This window comes from Rhamphochromis sp. 'chilingali' (assembly GCF_963969265.1).
Source record: "Rhamphochromis sp. 'chilingali' genome assembly, chromosome: 5".
NCBI lineage: Eukaryota > Metazoa > Chordata > Actinopteri > Cichliformes > Cichlidae > Rhamphochromis > Rhamphochromis sp. 'chilingali'.
This window is the reverse complement of record NC_137932.1, coordinates 24,365,408-24,388,678: the sequence shown is the minus strand read 5'-3', so window position 1 is coordinate 24,388,678 and position 23,271 is coordinate 24,365,408. Positions and strand designations below refer to the sequence as shown.

The 23,271-nt window shown below is 42.9% G+C and overlaps 2 protein-coding genes across 3 annotated transcripts in view; one reads left to right on the top strand and one right to left on the bottom strand.

Moving 5' to 3' along the window:
- The window catches only part of cnksr3 (cnksr family member 3), a 56,913-nt gene that overhangs the window by 32,798 nt on the left and 844 nt on the right, over positions 1-23,271 (top strand). The window contains exons 6-13 of one of the 2 annotated variants that reach the window (XM_080882440.1): positions 8,974-9,093; positions 9,441-9,500; positions 9,659-9,727; positions 10,621-10,770; positions 13,962-14,092; positions 14,188-14,372; positions 16,077-16,163; positions 17,007-22,154. In XM_080882440.1, coding sequence (XP_080738566.1) covers positions 8,974-9,093; positions 9,441-9,500; positions 9,659-9,727; positions 10,621-10,770; positions 13,962-14,092; positions 14,188-14,372; positions 16,077-16,163; positions 17,007-17,311 — 1,107 coding nt within the window. In that variant the 3' untranslated portion in view covers positions 17,312-22,154. Of the gene's footprint in view, positions 1-8,973; positions 9,094-9,440; positions 9,501-9,658; positions 9,728-10,620; positions 10,771-13,961; positions 14,093-14,187; positions 14,373-16,076; positions 16,164-17,006; positions 22,155-23,271 lie in introns of those variants that run through there. The other variant, XM_080882441.1, reaches the window with a different exon arrangement.
- On the bottom strand, positions 880-6,714 carry LOC308397040 (uncharacterized protein; the record flags this gene model as incomplete). The annotated part of the gene is made up of 2 exons (XM_080882764.1): positions 880-5,987; positions 6,057-6,714. The coding sequence occupies 2 exons, from the start codon at positions 6,712-6,714 to the stop codon at positions 880-882; spliced, it is 5,766 nt and encodes a 1,921-aa protein (XP_080738890.1).

The window sequence follows — 23,271 nt, the reverse complement described above, 5'->3', positions numbered from 1 at the left end:
ACTGCTGTACTGTTACAGCGGTGGATGTTCATTTTACACATGCACGTTGTTTAAATTCATGTGGTCAGAGGATATTTGATATGTAAGTAATCAGAGTTTTCTTACACAGGAAAAGCGCTTTGAGTCTACTTTTTCTGTACTCGTCACATCTATAAGACGTTAACTTGGGCAAACTTGGCTTATAGTGACAAGTGGACAGAAAAGCTTCAGCTTACAGTAAACAGAACGTGGCTGGAAATGGACCTGATGTTTAATGTACACACTGTTTTAATCCTCATGGAGACAGATGGGCGAGTATAATGTGAATAAAAGTGTAATGGGCTAAGTTTCCATTCAGCTTAAACACTCCCAAGAAAATCTCCAGGACTCAGACGATTGGATTCCAGAAGTTTTTACTGGGCACTTTTGTGAAACTGTAAACACAATACAATGAAATATACTGTAAACACAATACAATGAAATATATGAAATGTATTATAGATGCAATAAGCTCAAAGCATCTGGCTAATTATCACAGCTTGACAGCCTAGCCGCATAGCTTATATGAGACACAATAAAGTTAACCGAATAACAGACAACGGTTCAAAACGCTTCACCGCTTAATTGTACAAAATGAATTATACTCACAGACTATGCCTTAGCGAAGAGAAAAGGATTAATCCTGTAACCGCGGAGCTGGCGGTTGAATGAGCCCACACGCTAATATCCCGAGTCACACAGTAGATTCACTTCCTGACTCTCAGCGTAAACTGCTCTCGTGTTGTCATGGTTACGAAAATACACACACCGCTCTAAGCTACGATAGCGAGATAAAGAGAACACAAAGAACACATTTCTGGGGGCATAACACTCCCCGCTTGGGGTCTTTAAGAGCCCACATCAATTGGCAGAGTCAGACTTTGGAGAAAGAAGCAGAACTACTTCTGTAATGGGACGAGAGAATCCTCTTCTATTTCCATCTTTAACGACCTCCACTTCGACTCTCCGGACCAGACCGTCCTTCCCTGGAAAGGCTTTCGTGATGATGCCCATGGGCCACTCATTTCTCTCTGCCCGATCATCCTTTAAGAGAACTACGTCCCCTTCTTGAAGATTCGGCTGTTTCCCTTGCCACTTGTGTCGAAGTTGCAGTGTTTTGAGGTATTCACGCCTCCATCTGTTCCAAAACATGTCTGCCAGGCCCTGAACTTGTTTCCACTCCTCCCTGAAGAGATCTGCTTCCTCGAACTTGCCTGACGGCAAAGGAGGCGCGGAGCCTGTTTTGAGAGTCAGGAGCATGGCTGGTGTGAGGATGCAGGGCGACTCGGGGTCGGATGACACTGGAATGATCGGCCTTGCGTTCATAATTGCTGCTACCTCGGCCATAAGCGTGGTCAGAACCTCGTGCGTCAGGCGAGACTTTCTCTGTTCAAGCAGCATGCAGTCCAAGATACGGCGGGCAATGCCGATCATCCTCTCCCATGCGCCACCCATATGGGATGCATGGGGTGGGTTAAACACCCAGGTGCAGCTCTGTTTACTGAGGTACTTCTCCACCCTGTCGAACCCTGAGTTTTCCTTGTCCATCCCCAGCTCACGGGAAGCGCCGACGAAGTTAGTTCCGCAGTCCGAGCGTATCTGCTTCGCGGGGCCCCTGACCGCAAAGAATCTCCTCAAGGCGTTAATAAAGCTGCTGGCACTCATGGCTTCGATCACCTCAATGTGCACTGCCCTGGAACACATACACGAGAACATCACCGCCCATCGCTTGGAGTTCGAAACTCCTCCTCTTGTGCGGCGTGAAACGATGCCCCACGGTCCAAAGACATCGACACCTATGTAGGTGAAGGGAGGTGCTACTTGTAACCGTTCTGCCGGCAGGGCTGCCATCCGTTGATGTTCGGCCTTCCCTCGCAGCTTCTTACAAGTGATGCATCCGTAGAGCAGACTGCTGATACAGCGTTTGGCTCCCACGAGCCAAAAACCTGCGGCCCGAACGGCACCTTCAGTAAGATGTCTCCCCTGGTGTTTTACTGCTTCGTGATAGTGGGACACAAGCAGAGTTGCGAGGTGATGCCGGCCAGGAATGATGATGGGATGAGTCTCGTTCATGCCTAAGCCTGACTGCTCGATCCGACCTCCTACCCTGAGTAGTCGATCCTGGTCCATAATGGGATGCAATCTCCACAAGCTGCTGGAAGATGGTATGTCGACTCCAGAACCGATACACTTGAGCTCTTCCGCGTAGCACTCACCCTGGACACTCTTTACGATGCACACTTTGGCTTTCAGCAGCTCCTCTTCTGTAGGACGACAGATGTGCCAGCCTCGACATTCGCCCTGCGTCGAGCGAGCGAAGGAGCTAGCTACGTGGATCAAATGTGCAATGGCTGCATGGAGTGTGCTGAACTTGGAGAAGCGTTCAAAGCGTTGAGGGCGTACCACGCCTTTAGCAACATGGGTGAGTTTCGTTGTCACCTGTGGACGCACTTCGGCATCGATGTCGGGGTCGACAAGATTGTACGTCTCTTGAAGCTCGGATGGATGCCCTGATGCTTCGCAAAGAAAGGCTGGTCCTTTGAGCCATGGTGTACTGCTGAGCAGGGCTGATGCTACAGCTCTTGACCCAACGTCAGCTGGGTTAAGATGCGTTGGAACGTACTTCCACTGGCCGGGACAGGGTGACTGAAGGATACGTTGGACCCTATTGTGTACGTAGACATAAAATCTCCTTGACTGGTTATGGATGTATCCCAGTACGACCTTACTGTCTGTGTAGTAGGTGATGTTGTCATACGTTGTGTCCATCTCTGCGACTATCATCTCGGCGATCTCGACGGCGAGCACAGCAGCACAAAGTTCAAGTCTAGGGACAGTTAGGCTAGGTTGGGGAGCCAACTTCGATTTCCCAAAGACAAACCCAATCTCAGTTTGTCCCTGCTTGCCAGTTACCCTGATGTAGGCTACGGCCGCTATTGCTCTGACGGATGCGTCGGCAAAGACGCAGAGTTCTCTCCTTAGGGCTCCTGTGGTGGAGAGGGACGTATAAGGCCGTGGTATTTGGAGCCCCTCCAGGTCTTGAAGAGACTGTTTCCATCTAGTCCACTCGGTCTCCATGTCTTTGGGAAGGGGTGCGTCCCAATCTTCCGCTTGCAAGGTGAGTTCTCTTAGGATCCGTCTTCCATCAACTGTGATGGGTGCTAGAAACCCTAGGGGGTCGTATAGACTGTTCACGGTCGAGAGTACCCCTCTGCGGGTGAACGGCTTCTGATCGATCTCGATCTGGAACGTGAAAGTGTCCGTGCGCATGTTCCAGAACAGTCCCAGGCTACGCTGGATAGGCAGATCATCGATGGAGAGATCCAGGCCATTGAAATCCTGAGAGCGATCCTGGGAGGGGAATGCTCTGATGACCGCGGAACAATTTGATGCAACCTTGTGCAGCCTGAGGTTGGAAGCCGCGAGCATCTTCTGCGCTCGCTGGAGAACTGCGATGCCTTCTTCCTCTGTACTGAAAGACTTTAAGGCATCGTCGACGTAGAAATCGCGGTCGACGAATCTCCTAGCATCGCTGCCGTAGTCGGCCTCTGCTGCCTTAGCCGCCCGCCGCAGGCAATACACTGCGACGGCAGGCGAGGGGCTGTTACCAAAGAGATGCACCCGCATCCTGTAATCCACGACGTCAGAGGTAGGGTCATTGTCTCTATACCACAGGAAGCGGAGAAAATCCCGGTGGTCTTCTTTCACGATGAAGCAGTGGAACATGTGCTCGATGTCGGCGGTGATCGCAACCTGTTCCTTCCTAAACCTCATAAGAACACCTAGTAGGCTGTTATTAAGATCGGGACCACTGAGTAAGACATCGTTGAGCGATACTCCCTCATAGGATGCACTGCTGTCGAAGACCACGCGGATCTTGTCCGGCTTCCGGGGGTGGTACACGCCGAACAGGGGCAAGTACCAACGCTCCTGACCGGGTTGCAAGGGAGGGGCAGCTTCTGCGTGCGCCTTCTTGAGCGTCTTCTCCATAAACTCTAGGAAGTCGGCTTTCATCCGTGGTCGTTTTTCCAGTGAGCGCCGAAGTGAGACGAGGCGTTCGAGAGCCTGTTTCCTGTTGTTAGGGAGTCGCTGCCTCGGTGACCTAAACGGCAAAGGTGCGACCCAACTGTTGGAGCTGTCTTGGCAACACTCGGCTTCCATTATCCTTAGAAACTCCAAATCTTCCCTGGATGGAGCAAGTTTGTGGTCGTTGGGAGTGCGAGCGAAGACGGTTTGCCCCAAATTGCCTCCGATTAGCGTCGTCGGGGTTCGCGCTGGATGTTGTTGATAGTCACGTGCTTGTTCAAACACCTCTGTTACTTTCATCTGGTTGTTACATGGCTGGAGATGGCTTGTACGACCGTTCCCTAGAACGGCTGTTTTGTAGCTTCTCACCTCCGGTGGTCTGTGAGCACCTCCGAGGCACACGTCTCCGACGATGACCCATCCCAGGTCAAGCCTTTGGGCGAAGGGAGCATCTCCTGGGCCGCTTATTTGCTCTCGGACCTTGTGGACCCGTAAGATATCTCTGCCCAGTAAGAGAAGAATGCTGGCGTCTGGGTCCGGAGGTGGTATCTTGTCAGCGATGCGTTTTAGGTGGGTATGATGATAGGCCACACCGGGGGTGGGAATCTCCGCGCGGATGTTGGGAATTTGGTTACACTCGAGGAGTGTAGGCAGAGAGATACTCAGTTTCTCGTCCAACGGCTCTACGGTGTAGCCGCTGGCTCTCCTTCCTGATGTCTCCGTACGTCCCGCGCAGGTCTTTAGTGTGTATGAGTACGAGCGCCCGGAGATCTTGAAGGCTTCGAAGAACTCTGACCGCGCGAGGGAGCGATTACTCTGCTCATCCAATATAGCGTACATTCTCTTGGCTTCCTCTCTTCGTCCGTTTGGGAACACCCTGACGAGACAGATCTTAGCACACGCTCTAGCACTCAGACCTTCCCCACATACCTGTGTGCACGTTGCGTTGACCTCCTGGTTATCAGCTTTGTCCTCCTCCCCGCTATCCTCTGAGATGGAGGGGAACGATTTAGATTTCCAGGTAGGTGGGTGAGGGTGGAGGGCTGTCACGTGGGCAGCGCTACCACACTCGGTGCATGTTATCTTGGCTGTGCAGTTCTTTGCAAAGTGTTCTGTTGACGAGCAACAGCGAAAGCAGACGTAGTGTTCTTTCAGAAGCTGTTTGCGATCATCTAAGCTCTTCTCGCGGAAACCTCTGCATTTCCTCAGAGGATGGGGTTTTTTGTGCAGGGGGCAATGTTTATTCGGGTCAATACGTTCCCTGCTTTCCTTAGACTCGAACTTGGCAGTGCCTGAGACTTGTGTTTTGTGGGTGTGAACGGACGTCTTCGTGGGCCTCTCCCATTTATTCATTCTCTCGTTTGGGGGGCTTGGCGTGAAGAGGTTGAAACTTGGGTCCGTACGTGCTTTCGCCTCGGTGCGGATGAAGTTCACCAACACGGAGAAAGGTGGGAAGCTGACGAAATGTTCTTGTTTGTATCTCGTCCCGTGGTATAGCCACTTTTCTTGTATGCTGTATGGAAGTTTCTCGATGATGGGCTTAATTCCTCTGGAGGTATCCAAGTACGACATGCCCGCGAGGTAGCCATCTTCTTTAGCGGCTTGTAGCTCTGACAACAGGTCGGCTAGATCCCGGAGTCTCCGTGGATCTTTTGTCGTGAGCTTTGGGAAGCTTTCTAGTTTGCTGAACAGAGCTTGTTCGACGGCTTCTGGGGAGCCATATAGTTCGTCGAGGCGCCCCCATGCTGAGCACAGTCCAATAGTTGGATTCCTGATGTTGACCGTTTTTATTCTTCTTACCTGCTCTGTTGACTCCTTTCCCAGGTGTCTGGTTAGGAGGTCGAGTTCTTCTGCAGCAGACAGGTCTAGATTGGCAATGGCGTTCTGGAATGATGTTTTCCAGGCCCAATAGTTTATTGGCTGGTCGTCATATGCGGTGAGACCTGAAGTCACCAAGTGGTTACGAGCGAGATATTTGATGAGGTCAGTGGTTGTAGAATGGTCGTAATCACCTCCGTAGAGTGTCCCGTGGATGGGCTGATGCGTGGGAAACGTAGAATCTCGTTTGGGGTTCTGCTGTAGGAGTGGAGTTGGAGGGGGGTAGAAGGGTGACTTGGAGCTCTGTCGTGTTGGTGCGTCGCTTCTCCAGGGGCCCTGAAGAGCTTGGTGTGGCGTAATAGCAGCAGGAGTGGCAGCTTGGGTCTGAGCCGCGTTATGCGGGTGAGTGACTGGCTGAGAAGGGGGAAGGTTATTTTCTGTAGCCGATAGACCCTTGGCGCTCAGGCTGGCCTGTTCGGAGACAAAGGCGGCTACGCGCTGGTCTTTGACAGACTGGCGGACCAGGCTGTTAACTTCGCTGCGTACTTCGAGACCCATATCCTGCAGACCAGCTACTAGGGAGTTCGCCTCAGCAACGGCGGCATCCCTTTCTTTTTCATCGATTAGTGCGTCGAGGCTGGCTTGAATACGTGCTTGCTCCACTTTAAGCTCGATTTCTCTTTTTGAATGTGCCGCTCTAGCTTGCGCAGCTTCAGCCTTTGCTTTTGCCATGGCAATGGCTATGCTGATTTTTGAGCCAAACGATGTACCAGATGAGCAACTGCTCCTTGAGCGCACACACTCTGACTGGTTGTCTCCATTTCCTTTGTCAGCATTGCTACGTTGTGACATTGCGTGTCGTTGGGTCTCCAGTATCGGGAGATGTCGGCTGCGGCGAAGTTTTCCGAGGCTATATTGGAGGCTGCTTATCTCTCGATAATGAGTAGCTCCGTACAGCGGCGATCCTCGTATCCCTATTAGCTGCGTTGCAGTCTTTTCACTGTAATGGGCTAAGTTTCCATTCAGCTTAAACACTCCCAAGAAAATCTCCAGGACTCAGACGATTGGATTCCAGAAGTTTTTACTGGGCACTTTTGTGAAACTGTAAACACAATACAATGAAATATACTGTAAACACAATACAATGAAATATATGAAATGTATTATAGATGCAATAAGCTCAAAGCATCTGGCTAATTATCACAGCTTGACAGCCTAGCCGCATAGCTTATATGAGACACAATAAAGTTAACCGAATAACAGACAACGGTTCAAAACGCTTCACCGCTTAATTGTACAAAATGAATTATACTCACAGACTATGCCTTAGCGAAGAGAAAAGGATTAATCCTGTAACCGCGGAGCTGGCGGTTGAATGAGCCCACACGCTAATATCCCGAGTCACACAGTAGATTCACTTCCTGACTCTCAGCGTAAACTGCTCTCGTGTTGTCATGGTTACGAAAATACACACACCGCTCTAAGCTACGATAGCGAGATAAAGAGAACACAAAGAACACATTTCTGGGGGCATAACAAAAAGTGTCTTTCATGAACTAAAGATTTAGTCCTAAAAACTGCTGAAGTATAACATTGGTTTTGCATTATTTTTTTAGTAATATTTCCAGTACTTTATGGGATAAATATCTATGAAGCAAATTTACTTTGTCTTTGTAAGGGGAGCAATAAAGTCACCATATTTGAAAAAAACAAACAGCAGGAAGCTGACCAGCTATATCCCCAGAGGAGCATGTTTTCCTGGTTTACTTGTAATTTCCTGCTGGTTTGTGTTTTCCTGGTCAGCTCTCTGCTTCCCATGAGCTCGGGCTCGGTGCTGCGCTCCAGGCCTGGGTGTCTGGTCATTTGTGATGATAATATGAGGCTGTTCTCGTTCTGCAGAGGCATCAAGCTCTTCTCCCGTACAACAAAACCAAGCACCGTCCCCACGTCCGTATTTGGAGCTTTTATTTGATGCTTTTCCAACTCCTGTTGCATCTGTTGTTTTCTTTCCCTTTTCCACTGAAAGGTCAGAGGTTTGGATCAGGCAGATTTGGTGCAGGAGGCGATTCAGCATTTCAGACTAAATTTAGAGCACTTTATAGTCATCATGAGAGATGTAAGCTAAGACCACCATGCTGCCAATGGCTTTCTGTCTTGAATCATGTTTTATTCTTTATTCGAGAGAAAACGCACGACAAAAAGTACCTTGTTTCGTTTTCAGTCCAACGATATTACACAAGCTATAAAACACTAAAATGTAACCACAAGACAAGTCATAAAATCAAATATGCAGTTGATGTCGTTTAAAATGTAACCGTGAAACTCAAGCAGTGTACAAGCTGGTGTGTAGAGTTTGATTCCAGAAGGTTAGCAGTCAGAAATGTATTATTTTATTATTTATATAATTAGACATTGTTGCATATGGTCAAAACAGTATTTGCAGTTCAAGGATCAGAAATGCCACTTAAAAAATGGTAACCAATAATTTTCTCGATTAGATCATGGAAACAAGATAATTATTGTCAAGTCTTTCAACTGTGAAATCCAAACCAGCACATTTATTCTTACATGTGCATGTTTGTTCTACAGCAGGGTAGGGTTTAACCAACAACAGCAATATGAAAAACTAGTGTTAAATAAGGCAACACAGACTTTAACTCATATTTACACAAACCAGTCAGGTGCATAGTCACCACCTCGGGCCCATTTTGAGGATGGAAAGGCCCAGGTGTATAAATCGCAAACCTACATAGATACGCACCTACATAATGAATGACACCTTTACAAAATCAATGTAAACCACGTATATGCATAATTATAAACCGCTAATTATACAAAATAACAATGTTTTCCCTGGCATTTTTTAATAACTACCAGGTGGGTGACACCTGTGGTTTCAAAAAGGCTTCCAGTTTTATAAAAGTGTATAAAATCTGAATCAGACTCTTATATCTTTTGAAATAATTTTTGGGGTTACAGTATGGGACAGAAGAGTGAGCAGTGTAATAACACACTGTAATACAATTGTTGCCTGATAACTGGGTGAACACTTGCATGTATCCATCCATTGGACAAGCTGAACCTATTTGTATATATTTTCTTGTTTTTCAGTCCCGAGCGCTCAACAGCATCTGTGAGAAAACTGTCCAAGCGACTTCTGACCCCGCAAAAAGGGAAATGTCCTGTTTGGAGGAGGTTCACATCACCAATGTCAAGCCTGGGGAGGGACTGGTGAGGATTTTCTTTTAAAGGGCATAGAATAAAAAAAGAAAATACACAAATGGGACAGAAATGATCATTTCCCTGTTGGGCTATGTCAGCGGGACGCCGCTGTCCGATAAGTACTGACTGCTGTAAAAAGAAAAACCCACAATATGACCCCACTTCCCCTCAGAATCATTAACAGGTATTTTAGTGCTATGCCATGAACCACAACCAGCGTTGAATCAAAAACAGAAACAGATGTAGGTCCAGAAAGGAAAACCCCATCGCCACCGCTGCAGCGAGGAATTACAGAGGAACTGTGGGAGGTGTATTTATGCAGAAGATCCATGTTTAAGTTCTGTTTTATCTTTCAGGGGATTTACATCAAATCCACCTACGACGGGCTTCACATCATCACGGGAACAACAGAGAACGTGAGTGAGCCTCTGGGTCTTCTTCGCCGCTCATGTGCCATTTATAGACTTAAAAAATCTCTCCTGAAAGTCTTCATCACTACCAGAGATCATGGAAACATGCAGTCAATGAAATGTTAGTCTGTTAAACTCTGCGCTTCTCTTTGTGTGCTGTTCAGTCTCCGGCAGATAAAACCCAGAGGATTCACGCTGGAGATGAAGTCATTCAGGTCAACAAACAGACAGTGGTGAGTCGAATAGCCACAAGTTTCTCATCATTTTGGGAAATGGCCTTAGTCATTTTCTTAGATGGAGAGATCCCACACACGTCTGCGAGGCAGGACGTAGCTTCAACACTTGACTGTAGTGTCAAGTACCTGAGGATTCTCAGGTATTAGTTGTATAACAATCTTCTTGGATGACACGTGAAACATGTTCACAAACTTCACAAAGTCCAGCTGTCTCTTTTTTTTTTTTTTTTTTTTTTTTCAAGCGACAAGTTGTATCTTCTTTATTTTGTCTTATGTATAAACTGAAGTGTTGCGACTTTTCAGTATGCAGGACTTTTTCCTTTCTGTCATATATTTAGTGCTACAACAGTGAACACTAATGTTAAACGTGGCCTTGTGAAATAAAAGGTCAGACTTCAGACTGCTCTGAACCATTTCAGATAGGCGAAGAAAACACAAGCTCCACCCACCTACAGTTCAGATATGCTTATTTTTAGCAGGAGCAGCCAATCAGAAGGAAGTTGGCTTTAACATGTTTTTCACTAATGAAGATATCACAATATTTATTAAATGTACATACTCCAAATAATTATTAGTGAGATTTATAGATTTTACAATCATGCAAATGCATTGATCTTAATAAAATATTTATTATCATGTAAGTGTAAATGTGATGTGAATTACATGAAACTGACTGTAAGCCAATAAACAGCTTGTTTCAGACAGTACTAAACCAAGGCCAAGTATAAGAGTTGGATCCGTTTCCGCAGGTTTCATAACAGTTCACAGCTCACAGTACGTGAAATGCTTCATTAAACGCTGACGTTCAGGGTCGTGAAGTTTAAGGTCTTTCCTCATGCTAGCGCTCTCTAGAGGCTGCAATTCTCTGACTTTTGCTCTGGTTGGTCCAGGTGGGCTGGCAGCTAAAGCACCTGGTGGGGAAGTTGAGGGCGGAGTCTGGAGGTGTTGTCTTGATGCTGAAGAAGAGGCCCTCTGGACCATCTGCCAGCTTCGCACCGGCTCCACTGAAAAACCTGCGCTGGAGGCCGCCGCTTGTGCAGGTGAGCCGCCGCTTGTATTGTGCTGAAGTGCTTCTCAGCAAAATAAACGACTAACACCAGGGACTGTCTCCTCCTTTTCATCCTTCCTGATGGAGGCCCTCTGTGGTGGCAGATTGTTCTCCTGTCGTGGAGAGGTCAAATGATGTGGGAAATCCCAAGCTGGAGTAGAAATGGACAAGTACTTGTGTTGCAGTTTTTCTACCTTTTTTATCCACAAGTTCCACATAATTTGATGAAACCAAAAACATGATGACTGCACAATAAAAATGAGGAATTCAGGCCTAAAGTTCTGTGTAAAATGCAACGCTTGAACATGATCTGGAGTCTTTTTGTTTTCTAATGTATTCTCGCTTCTCTTTTTCGCTGTAACATGAGCTCAGTATTCGGACTTCCCAAAATGAATCTGAAATGCAGATTAACAGTCCTAACAGCCCCCGTCTCAGGAGCGTTTATTTGTGTGCTTGTATGGACGAAAAGAGAATTTTCATCAGTGAAAAACTTCGCAGCAGAATTGAGCAGGTAGTCTGTATATCCTGAAATCTCAAATTCGCTACATTACCTGTGTTTTTTCTTACACACAAACATTTTTGTGAACTCAGTCACTGAGAAACTGAAGGTTTTATTTCCCCATCCACAGATAAATCAGTGTTTGGCGTAACACGTACTCAAACCTGTTTGCTTCTCTCTTGCTTTCCTGATGCACAACAGAATTTTAAAACATCAAAATTCACAATGAAGCTTTTATGATTCACTTTCCTGTTTTTGTCGTCAGGATTGAAACAGTGACACAAATTCACCCAATAAAACTGACTGATTATAATCCAGCCTTTACTTGTTAACACACTTCTCTTCACTGTAAAACAAAGAAGTCGTCCTTGTTAAGATTTTTTTTTTGTTCTTCTGATATTAAAACATGCAAACATGTTCTTGTAAACCTCTAAAATTAAACAATGAGCTTGTAAAGGGCAAATCTTAAAGATACATTTTCTGAACATTTGACCTTGAAGAAGAGCTCAACATAACGTGATATTTAGAATCACCATATCATTTCTTACATCTTTATATGTTGACAATACAAACAATGGCATTAAGAAACATAGTTTGAAATAGCTCTACATAACTTTATTGACACTTTGGCCTTCAGATTCATCTACTGGCCCTGAAAAAGAAGTGAGGAGAGGTTCTTTTTCCTGGTTCAAACTGGACATTTGGGAGTGATTGTGTTTTCGATTTTAGAGAAGTCAAAGTTTTTCCTGTGGGGGGAAAAAAGAAAGAAAGAAAAAGCACGAGTGTACAAAGTTCTGGTTAATAACGGTAAATGTGGAAGGATAATGGATTCTTTCTGCAGAATTTCCAGGTGAGGCGTAGTTGACGCAGGTCCTGAACCTGCAGCAGCTGTAGTGTTGTGACAGACGTCACTGCATGAAAGTGAAGCAGACTGTGTCGGTAAGAAAATCAAGCTGCACGTGGTGGTTTTCAGTCTTTGTCGTAGCTTTGAGGTTTTGATTCGAGCAGAAAACGCAGCAGCCGCTCAGTCTACAGCTCCTCTGAGATGAGCGGGTGAAACAATGGAGCCCTTCTTCCCTTTTCCTGAAAAAAAGGAAGATAGGAAAAACTCTGCGTTGATGTCAGATCTGCGGTGGCTGACTCACACTTTAGTTCACAATGTGACAATCCTGCATTCACCAAACCACCTTCAGGGGTTTTGTGCTGACAGGGGTCCAGGATGTGTGTGTTTAGGGGAGATAGGAATCCAGAAAGGCGCTGGGTAGCTCAGCTGATGAGCTCAGGCTCTAATCTCAGTCTTTCAAAACAGATCTGAGATCTCTTATCTCATCGTCACTCCCACCATTCACTTCAAAGGTTACGCCACCTGCACTTACATTTGTTTATCTTTTGTTTTGTGAAGTGGGAACAATGACAAGCCTGAAACTATTAGAATGAGTAATAATAAGTTAGCTCAGTCAGCTTGGTGTTAAAAACAGATGACTGAATCAAGTAGCAAAGACCGGGGTCACTAATGCAACCTCTTATTCTTATTTCGTGAGACAAGAGCTCCACCACTGGAGCCACACCCACCCAGGTGAACTCATCTGTCAGTGTTGGGGAATTAAGGTCATAAACTGAGTTGACATGACAAACAAGTTGTCCCAAAAACTGCATTGCTGTGTTTTAAACGTCCGTGTTTTATGCAAGAAAGTGAGAAACTGCAGCAGGACGTCAGCTGTTTGCTTGTTTATGAAACAACTTTGTCTGTTTTATTTTTTTCTTTGTGTCGTAATGACTTTAAACACTGAATTAATAAATCTGCTGTTTAAATAAGGAAAAAAGTAAACTTTTGCTAGTTTTAGCTGTACATGAGTTCTAGGGTTAAACGGCATCATAAACACAAAGTGTTTATGATGCTGTTTTTTGTTTGATCAAAGGGCTTTAGAAAAATGTCTTGCTCCTTATTTAAACACTCCTAGGCATTTAAATGTTGGCAGTTATATTGAAGCATCTTACTGGGTCTTTACATATTTCAAAACTGATTCATCACATTTGCTTCGTAAACATCAGGTATACTGCAGCAATCCTGAGGTTGACTGAATAAGATAAGACAAGATAAAGATAAGACTTTATTGATCCCACAACGGGGAAATTTTTGCATCACCTCAGCTCAGGTACAGATATCAGAAGGAAATACAAATAGTACAATCAATGAAATGAACTTAACGATGAAATGAGCCCTTTTAAGGGAAGTGTATGTGTGTGTAAATGGGTGTAAAAGTGGTAATGAAACCACTCAGTTTCTGCTTGTTTTGGTCTTTCGTTGGATTTTTCACAATTGGGAGCATTCACAGTATCGCCAGACTGGATTAAGTCTGGCATGGTTAAAAGTGGCTGCATTGAAACGTCCTTTAAACGTGTTTTTCAAAGTGCAGGTGAAACAGAAAACGAGCTGAATGAAGTTCCTGTGTTTGTGAGAACTTGAAAGTGAGGAAGGAAACAGAAAAGCCTCCTCTGAGCTGGAACGACTTTCGCTTTTGTTTGACGATAAACGCAGTTCACAAAGTCATCGTCTGTTGTGTGCTGAGACACAGAAGCAACCAAAAACACAGATTAGAAGAGACAAACCAAACGTGTTAGTTACATGTGATTCTTTTGTTTCCTTTATTAAAGGGCTTAAATTTGTCTTTTTTCTTTATTAGACCTCTCAGGGAGCGCCAAGTCTCTATAAATCACGAGAGTCAGAAACCTCAGATGCTCCTGGAAAGAGAGGGAAGACGACCATCTTGGATTTGTATATCCCTCCTCCCCCAGAAGCGCCATATGTCCCGCTGTAAGTACCTCACTCAAGCTTCAGTATTTCAGAATCATCTTTATTTATTTTCTTTTTTATGCCTGTAATGCTGAGTTTCCTGCTCCTTGTGGCAGAGATGGGAACACAAGCGTATTTGCAGGTGTGAAAATGCGTCCCAAGTCTCCAAACTCGCATCTGGATGCAGACGTGCGGCAGCGGCGCTACACTGTAGCAGAGGAAAACCGGACGTCTGTCGTCCCTCCACCTGAATCCAGTCATCCTATCCCAGTTCGCCTCAGGCAGCGCTCCTCCTCACGCTGTAAGGACACAAAGGCTCTTAACCTTACTCTAGAGCAGGGGTGGGCAACTCCAGGCCTCGAGGGCCGGTGTCCTGCAGGTTTTGTATAATGTGTATGTGTTAGTCCCCATAGGGAAATAGTTCCTCTGCATTTAACCCATTCACCCAGTGAAGCAGTGGGCAGCCACCAGTGCAGCGCCCGGGGAGCAGTGTGTGGGGACGGTACCTTGCTCAGGGGTACCTCAGGGTAGCCGTTCAGTGGAGTCGAACCCCCGACCTTCCGATCATGGGGCCACCACTCTACCTACTGAGCTATCCCTGCCCTTTTAGATCTCACCCTGGGTAAACACACCTGAATCAAATGATTAGTTAATTACCAGGCCTCCAGAGAACTACGAGACATGTTGTAGAGGTAATTTAGCCATTTGAATAAGCTGTGTTAGATCAAGGACACATCTAAAACCTGCAGGACACCAGCCCTCAAGGCCTTGAGTTGCCCACCACTGCTCTAGAGCTTAGTCTAACAATGAAAACAAAGCTCAAACTATACTTTGAATAAGAAGGAAAAAGTTTAGTCCTGTCCCAGTGTTTTATATCCAGACTAAGTTTATAGGCTGAGTGATTCCATGCCCAAGGGTCAAAATATGAAGCGACAGCCAGCAGCCAGTCATCACAGCACAAAGACAAAATAAGAGCACCACAATGAGGGGAAAAACATGTGGGTTATGATGAGTTATACAACACTTACAGTACCACAGGAAATGAAAGCACATAAAACCACAATCAACTGTTTTTTTTAGTTGTTGTTTTTGTTTTTTTTGCTTGATGCATAGACTGTTCTCACACATGCACAGCAGCCCTGAACTTTTGTCAGAGGCTCACTTTAACCTCACAATCCTTTAACCTCCTGAGACCCAAACTCTTTCATGGCATGCGTTTTTAATTTGTCTTTGCTATTTGGGCTGATTGGGACCTGACGAACGTAAAAACAAAGAATTCCCTAAAAAGTTTTTTGTTTTTTTTTGTTTTTTTTACACCTGATTTTTGTTTCTGAGAAAATGAGATCCACATAAGAGGACAATCATTTTACATTTCGATAGAACAGTGGCAGTATAAGAGACTAGACTAAAATATAATGTCCACACATGAGGTTAACCTGACAGTTCTGTAGTTCAGTCCCTGTGATTTCATGTGAGAGAATAGCAGATCAGATGATGTCATGTGTCTGGACCAATCTAGCCCCATCAAACCAAACAAAGCGTTTCTACTAATAAGACTGTGTATCCTCAGAGAGCTTCTGTTGACTTTAAGGCTTGATTTCATGAACAGTAATTCCTCCCTGCTGAGTTTGGAGCCGTTTTGTTCTGGTTTTGGTTGGAAACACTGGGATATAGTGCCACCTTTGTCTCTGGAGTCACCACAAAGCAACCTGAATGCATTGTATTATATTTTGAAGCTTTACTGGGTCATAGTAATCAAGGACACCTTAAGCCAGGAGTGGTTCTTTGGGGATTTAAAGATGAATCATTGATTTAGAAAACAGCCTGATTCTCCCAAGAAGAAAAAACCCCAAAAACATTTCTGTTAGACTGACTGCAGCTAGCTGTTTATGGGCCATATTGGTTTGTGCTCTAATATCTGGCTAAGTGTCAGCCTGAGGTGGAAGTAGAGGAGTAGTGTCTCTGAGATGGAGCTGATGTTTTGCTCTTTCTGGACTCTTCGCAGGTAAACCCAGACCCATCTCCATGCCTGTGGAGGCATTTTCAGGCGTGTCTGACCGGCTCTCCAGGCCCAGTACTCAGGGAAGGAAAGGTAAGTCCCACCTGTCCAGCTGGACCAGACGCAGTGAGCGCCAGTAATCTGACAGTTATCAGTAATAGCCATCTGTCCAACTCATTAAAAGGCAAGGACAGACTGTAGCAGGGATGGGCTGCGTGCTTTGAATTTTTACCTGGTTAATCATTAACCCCGAAAGCTGCCACTGCATCTGCGCGACTCATTTCATACTCTGCTCAGTCTGAGCGTTAGAGCACTTCACCTTGACGAGCACGGTGCATGTTGGCAGTTTGTCCAAGATAACAGGCAGTTAATGAACGGTTAAATAAAGACACGTGAAGAAGTGGACTGTTTTCCACTGACGGCAAACACGAGGCCGACAAAAGAGCGAAGTTTACACACTGCTGCATGAACCTGTGAGGTTTAAAGTGGAGTCATCCTTAGAAGTTCAGCGTCGAATTTATTTCTAAAAATATTCTTTTTTTCTTTTTTTTTTTTTTTGCTTTGTTTGCATTATTACTTTTCTTTTAAATGAACAATTGAAACATGAAACGTCAGTTATGTCCAGATTTATCTCAACTGTTTCTTTAAAAAGACTTGCTTACTTGCTTTGACCTGCAACTTAACAAGTCAACTGTTACTTTTAGCTGTTTTGTACGATTCAACAGGGAGGATGGAAGGATAGAAGCTCGTTTAGGGAGGAGGACTTGCTTATTATGTCTTTTCACTCACATGTAAATCCAGTATGTAGGACTACCTCCTTTCTTCTTCGGTACAAGGTTGTCGTAATTAGGAACATGAAAGCCGTCATTTAAAGGTCTCGCAGCTAAAATGAAACAAGCCGAATAATTAAATAATTAACCTGTTGTCTTCTAACAGGTAAGGACGTCCTGCACATGTATCGGAGTAATGAGGGCATTAGCACTATCACGGAGGAGGAGCCGTGTTTCCCTCTGCCGTACCGAGGTCACCCATCTGTACGTGGCGTCGACCATATCAGGGGCAGCCAGTGCTACATTAACGCCAACCTGCACAACACAGCCACCATACCTTACCAGGAAGTGGGGTCCAAAAAGGCTTCTGCCTCCACTTCTGCCGCTGTCTCTCCCACTAAGGGTGTAAACAAACAGTCCACGTCGCTGCTCGGCGGCTGGCTGGCTCGACTCAAACTGCTCAGTCACTGAGGAGGAAAAGCTCAGTTTGAATTTTATTAGATGAGACAATTATTCTCACCTGGTTTCTGGAAGAGTTTTTAATATTCTGCTTTTAAATATCCATTTAAGTTTCACGGTCCTGATAAAAGGCAATGCAGTACATCATTTTATAGTTCTGGATAAAAACAGCAGATCGTGGACTGTTGGAGTTAACCGAACATGTTAAGATGGTGAGGAATTCATCTCAAAATCTAGCACCACAGCAAGGAAAAAAACTAATCCGGCATAGTGCTTTCCACTTAATGAACCTGATACTGGAATCTACTGATCGCTCATTTTCTGTTTGATTTATCAGTCATGGAAAATTTGAAGATTTTAAAGTCGTCAAGGAACCTTTGACAACACCAAGCTGAAAACAAGCCCCACCCGGGGGGAAAAAAACACTGCAACTGTTACAGTTTTTATATATATATTTTTAATCATAAAGGAAAGTTACATCTCAGAGTTAGTTTTAAAATTGCTGCTATCATTTAGCAGAATTATCTGCAGATGTATGGATGCTTGAAGGATTGGTTTGCTGCAACATTCCAGCTTCCATGTTTTCCCTTTGGCCTGTAGTGCTGTAAATTCATCCAGATACCTATATATATTTTTTTGCCTTCTGGTCTATGTTACAGACCTAAATGTCACCTGTGTTGTGGCCCAGTTACTCTAAAAAGACCTCTGCAAACCTCGTTACGGAACTGTTTTCCTACCACTGTTTACACCTGACAGCTAAACGAAGAGCGCAGCAAGCTAAATGTAGCTCAGCCAAGGTGATTCAATTAATGTTTGATTCTGTTGTTCAACTTCATCACAGGTAGATGGAGCCTGTTTATTGCAGTGTGAAGAAAGAGTTGTGATACAGGGTGTAGTTTGGTAAAGAGAAAATTGTTATTTCTCAGAACTGCTTTTGGAATAACTATGTCAGGATTTCTGGAAATAGACTTCTCTGCTGTAGTTTTTGGCACTTTTAACAGCACAAAAAAATCTCACTTGGACAACTCAAACCAAAGCAGTCTGTAGACGGATACAGAGGACTACATGCGAGAGGTCAAATATAGAGATTTGAATTTGTGGTGAACTGTCCCTTTAAAGTTTTCATTTTATAACCTGATCTTCCTCACCTACCCATATTGAATGTTTCACATGTAAGGAGGAAAGGGTTTTCTAAAGATTATTTAAAAAATGCTTCATGACAGAAACTTCAAATATAAAAAAATATTTTGAAGGCGTTCCTCAGGGAACCATCTCGGAGCTCTTCAAGTTTTTTTTACCCAGTTTCTAGGTCATGAATATTTGGTGCCTTTTTTACTAATGAAACATTATGCAAAAGCTCCTAAGCTGCTAGGGTGACTCTTACTACAGAAACTGGGCAATATGGCTACAAGTGTTGTTTTGTTTTCATTTTAATCTTCTTTTTCTTTGGATTTTTTTTAATCGTAATACTTTGGGTGGCAACAGCTAACAATGAAAATAGCTCAAATGTTACTCTGAGTTGACCAACAGAAGTCAGTTTCCATCTTCCAGTTAGTTTTATGTCAAAGTTGAAGCTGTGATTCTAATGTGGAAGATTTTATTTTCTGTCACAGTGTACAATAATAACCTCTTCAAGCTTTTAGGAGAAGATAATTTAGCCGCTCATATCATATATAATATACAGATTTTAAATACAGCTTAACTGTTATATTTAAAGAGGACCTTTTATTAATTTCCTGTCATATTTACTGTTTAAACAGTGGTTGCTCATAATTAAAAACGGCCAATTTGTGGGTTGATTTGGATGCTTTGACTTGTGGTTCTTCTACATATTCTACCCACTGAATTTGAAAAGAGGCAGGCTTTAAAGGGGGAGGAGCTTAAAAGGCTTGTTTTAGGAGGATGAATGAATTCATCAGTAAGGCCCAGGATCACATAAATAAGGATTCTTTTGAACTGCCAGTCATGGAAATGGACACTACTAGAGTCCAAGAATGAAATTATGATGGAAATAAATAGATCTGGTTTTTGATCTGTTTAGTGTTGAATTAAAACATTTCTCAGCATTGCTTCTTTTTTTTAACATTGAAAATAAAGGTTTCACGTGTTGACCATCCAGATTTAAGGCAAAACTTCTATTTTGGGGCTTTGATCTGAAATAACAGATTATAGCATGCTGAATCTGCTGAAGATGAAGCTGGTTTTTGTTTTCAGTAGACTTCTTGTTTTGTTTTTTATTTTTTTTTAATTTTCAAAACTTATCAGTGGATTATCAGAGCCTTAGCGTTTATGATTGTTGAAGTATTTTTCTAGTAAAAACACCATTTGTAATTAAGGAGCCATTAGTGCCTCTTTAGATATTTTGGTTTGTATGCATAATATGGTTTCTAAAAATGTTTTTATCTTTTGTTCTTTTCTCAAAGAACTTAAGATTTGTATACATTTCTAACGCTATCAGGGACATGAAAGTGTTAAAAAGAAGAAAAAAATGCACATTTCTTTTTAACAGAGGGAACACGGCAAATAAAAACAGTGAAATGATTAACCAGTGTTTTAGTACAAGGATTATGATTTTATGATTTCAGAAAGCAGTTCAAAAGCTACTCTACCTGAAAATATGCTGCATCCTTTTGTAATAGCTCAGAATGTAAACACTTTGATTTATTCTTTGTGCTAAAAACACAAAGTAAAGAGAAAAACTTGAACCCTGACGTGGAACAATTCTGAATCCGAAACTGAAATCGGGATAGAAGCATCCCCAGTATTGCATTATGGTTCCAACTTGTCGTACTGTGGAAGCTGTGATGTTTAAACATTGAGGTAATAAATGAACTGGAAGCATAGCACATTTAGTGTAATTCATTTCATCTCATGATCCAGTCATGATCGAGTGATCAGGCCACTGTAGCTAATTGTGGTTTCAGTCAAATCTATTTTACACCCCTAAAATAGATTTAGAATTAACTTTGATAACAGATTTAATGGATTTAAAAACATTTGAAGTATCTAATATAAGGTTTAATTATCTTTGTCATTTGGCAGATTTGTCTGCAGGAAGCTGACAGAAATTTTAGGTATACTTAAAAAAAAATTTTTTTAAAAATGATTACGTTCTCATCTCAAGTATTTGTTTTTCTTTTTATTAATGGACTCAAGAAAATGTATATTCTCTTAAGAAATTCTTTGCAGGTTTAAGGTTTCTATAATGAAAAATTTCCTGAGGGCGTTCCTCAGGGAACCTTTCTGGATCCACTGATATTCAAGAACTGTGGACTTAAATGTTGTTTTTTGTTTTTGTTTTTTGTTAAGTCTTAACTTTTCTAAAGGGTTTTTCTAATTCACATTATTTGCTTTTATACAAACGAAACCTTATGCAAGCATTATAAAAGATTCTCAGCGTGTATAGAAAAATTTTAAATGTGTTTGTGAGAAAATCTATAATGTGTCATTTTAAAAGTGAACATAAATCTCTTTACTTTAAAAAAAAATAAAGTTTAAATGAACACACAATAGAAAACAAAGTTGCTTCATTGTGAATGCTTTTGGAGGGAGTTTGTGTTACAGCTTTACTTTTTTTGGTAAGTGGCCTGTATTTGTATAGTGCTTTACTAGTCCCTAAGGACCCCAAAGCGCTTTACACATCCAGTCATCCACCCATTCACACACACATTCACACACTGGTGATGGCAAGCTACATTGTAGCCACAGCCACCCTGGGGCGCACTGACAGAGGCGAGGCTGCCGGACACTGGCGCCACCGGGCCCTCTGACCACCACCAGTAGGCAACGGGTGAAGTGTCTCGCCCAAGGACACAACGACAGAGACTGTCCAAGCCGGGGCTCGAACCGGCAACCTTCCGATTACAAGATGAAGTCCCAACTCTTGAGCCACGATTAAAGAAGACCCGCTTCTCTTTTCCTTTTCTTCCAAGTCTTCTGTTCCAATTGTGGATGTTTATATTATGTATACTGAGAGGTGATAACACGAACATGGTCATGTTAGGCTCAGAACCACACCCGCCACCATAAACTGAAACTCGGTGAATTAAATATAAACTCCAAATCAAATCACAAACACATAACAAAAACTAAGAACCCAGAAAATCCAGAAAAAATCTGATACATAAAGATTACAAAGATTACAAAACTCAACCAACACCATAACATCAGAATCCAAACTTGACTAGAAATGAACCAAAACTATAAAAAAGAAGAGTCCAAATATCAATAAAGTAAAAGCTCAGGCACAAAACCCAGAGTCCATGACATAAGTAAAAAATGTAGGGCGTAGTTGAGTGAGGTAAATGAGTTTTGTAGAGAAAATAGAAGTTTGACACCATCCTTTATTTTTGCAGAAAAATTAATAGGATTTTTTTTCATGCTTCTGTAAATATATAAATAAGTTGTAGAGCACGTGAGGTGCCAACTGTAATGCTGTGTTTGAAGTGGGGTGTTGCAGAATTGATCTAAATGTATAGTAGCCATAAAGACGGAGGAGTTAAAATGCCTTGTTTCAGAGGGAGGATGAGGTGCAGGAAGGCCCAGTGGTGAAAAATGAAAACCTGGAAGTGGAAATGGGCGGAACTGATCCCTTTTAAATCAGCTGAAGTGAATAAGGGGTATACATTTATTTATTTTCCTCTAATGGCCACTTTTGGCAACAGCTGTTTAGCAAAGTTAAAGTGTTGAAGTTCACTTGTTTCTTGATGATCTAAAGTGAAGCTGGTTTGTAAAGTTGTCCTTTTGTCAAACTTCATGCATCATAATCTGATTTTGCTCTGTCTGATTAAGCACAAACGGTCCCTCTTCAGAGCTCTGTGTTTTGTTGCCTCTGTAATGCTTTGGAAAAATAAAGTGCAATTTATTTTGAAACTTTGCGTTCAATATTTTTATTTTTTGGAAGTTATAGCAAAACTTATAATTTATATATTTTTTAATGTTAAATTAGCAGCTGGATTATAATGATAAGTATTAAGCTACAAAAACATAAAAAAATGAATTTGAGTGCAGAGGGTCAGTAGGGTCCTTGGTTCTCAAAAATGTGAGGAGCACTGATATTCTATTAGTACCTGACAGTCATATGAGATAAAACATTTGAATATATATTTTAGAAGAAGCATTTTAATTTGGTGACTGCAGATAATTTAAATAATAACAAATGACAAAACCATTTAACCCATGCTGTTTATGTCCTGTCCTAGATTCTGTTTAATATTGATGATATAGAAGTTTCATAAACTCCCCAAACCTCATGTATCAGTTATGATACCCCTGCTGTTACAGGGTTAACCTGCATTTCTGCAGGCGTTCCTGAGCCCATGCACCAATTTCCATGACAGATTTGTATTTTTTTAATGCAGTGATGCCTGAGGGCATGAAGGTCACTGGCATCCAATAGTTACTTTCATCCTTGTTCTTTGCACACGGAAATTTCTCCAGATTCTCTGAATCTTTTCATGATATCATGTAGTGTAGATTATGAGAAGGTCAGTTTTTCATTGAGGAACCTTATTCTGAAATTAAAGATGCATCTTTTTTGCAGCTCGTAGTTTTCATGGAATATGATAATGTATTTGTCAGGCTCCGGGGGAGGCTGGAGCCTGTTCCAGCTACCAGTGAGCAAGAGGCGGGGCATACTCTGGACAGTTGCCAGTCTCTCACAGGGCTAACAGGATATTATTTAAATATTTGATAGATTTTTATGTTCCACTGGGAACAAAATATTGGCTCATGAGATTTGAAAAATCATTGCATTTTGTTTTTTATTTACATTTAACACAATGTTGTAGCTTTTTGGAGTTGTGTTATAGCTGCAGATAAACCTTCATAAGAAAAACTGAGATGACCATGTTAGGAATATCTCCTCCCACTGACTCAAGAAAAAAACTGTCTGACACCCATCTGAGCTCACAGAAAACTTGCACATTCACTGATTTATTTATTTTGTCCGATTTTAATATGAACATCCACCA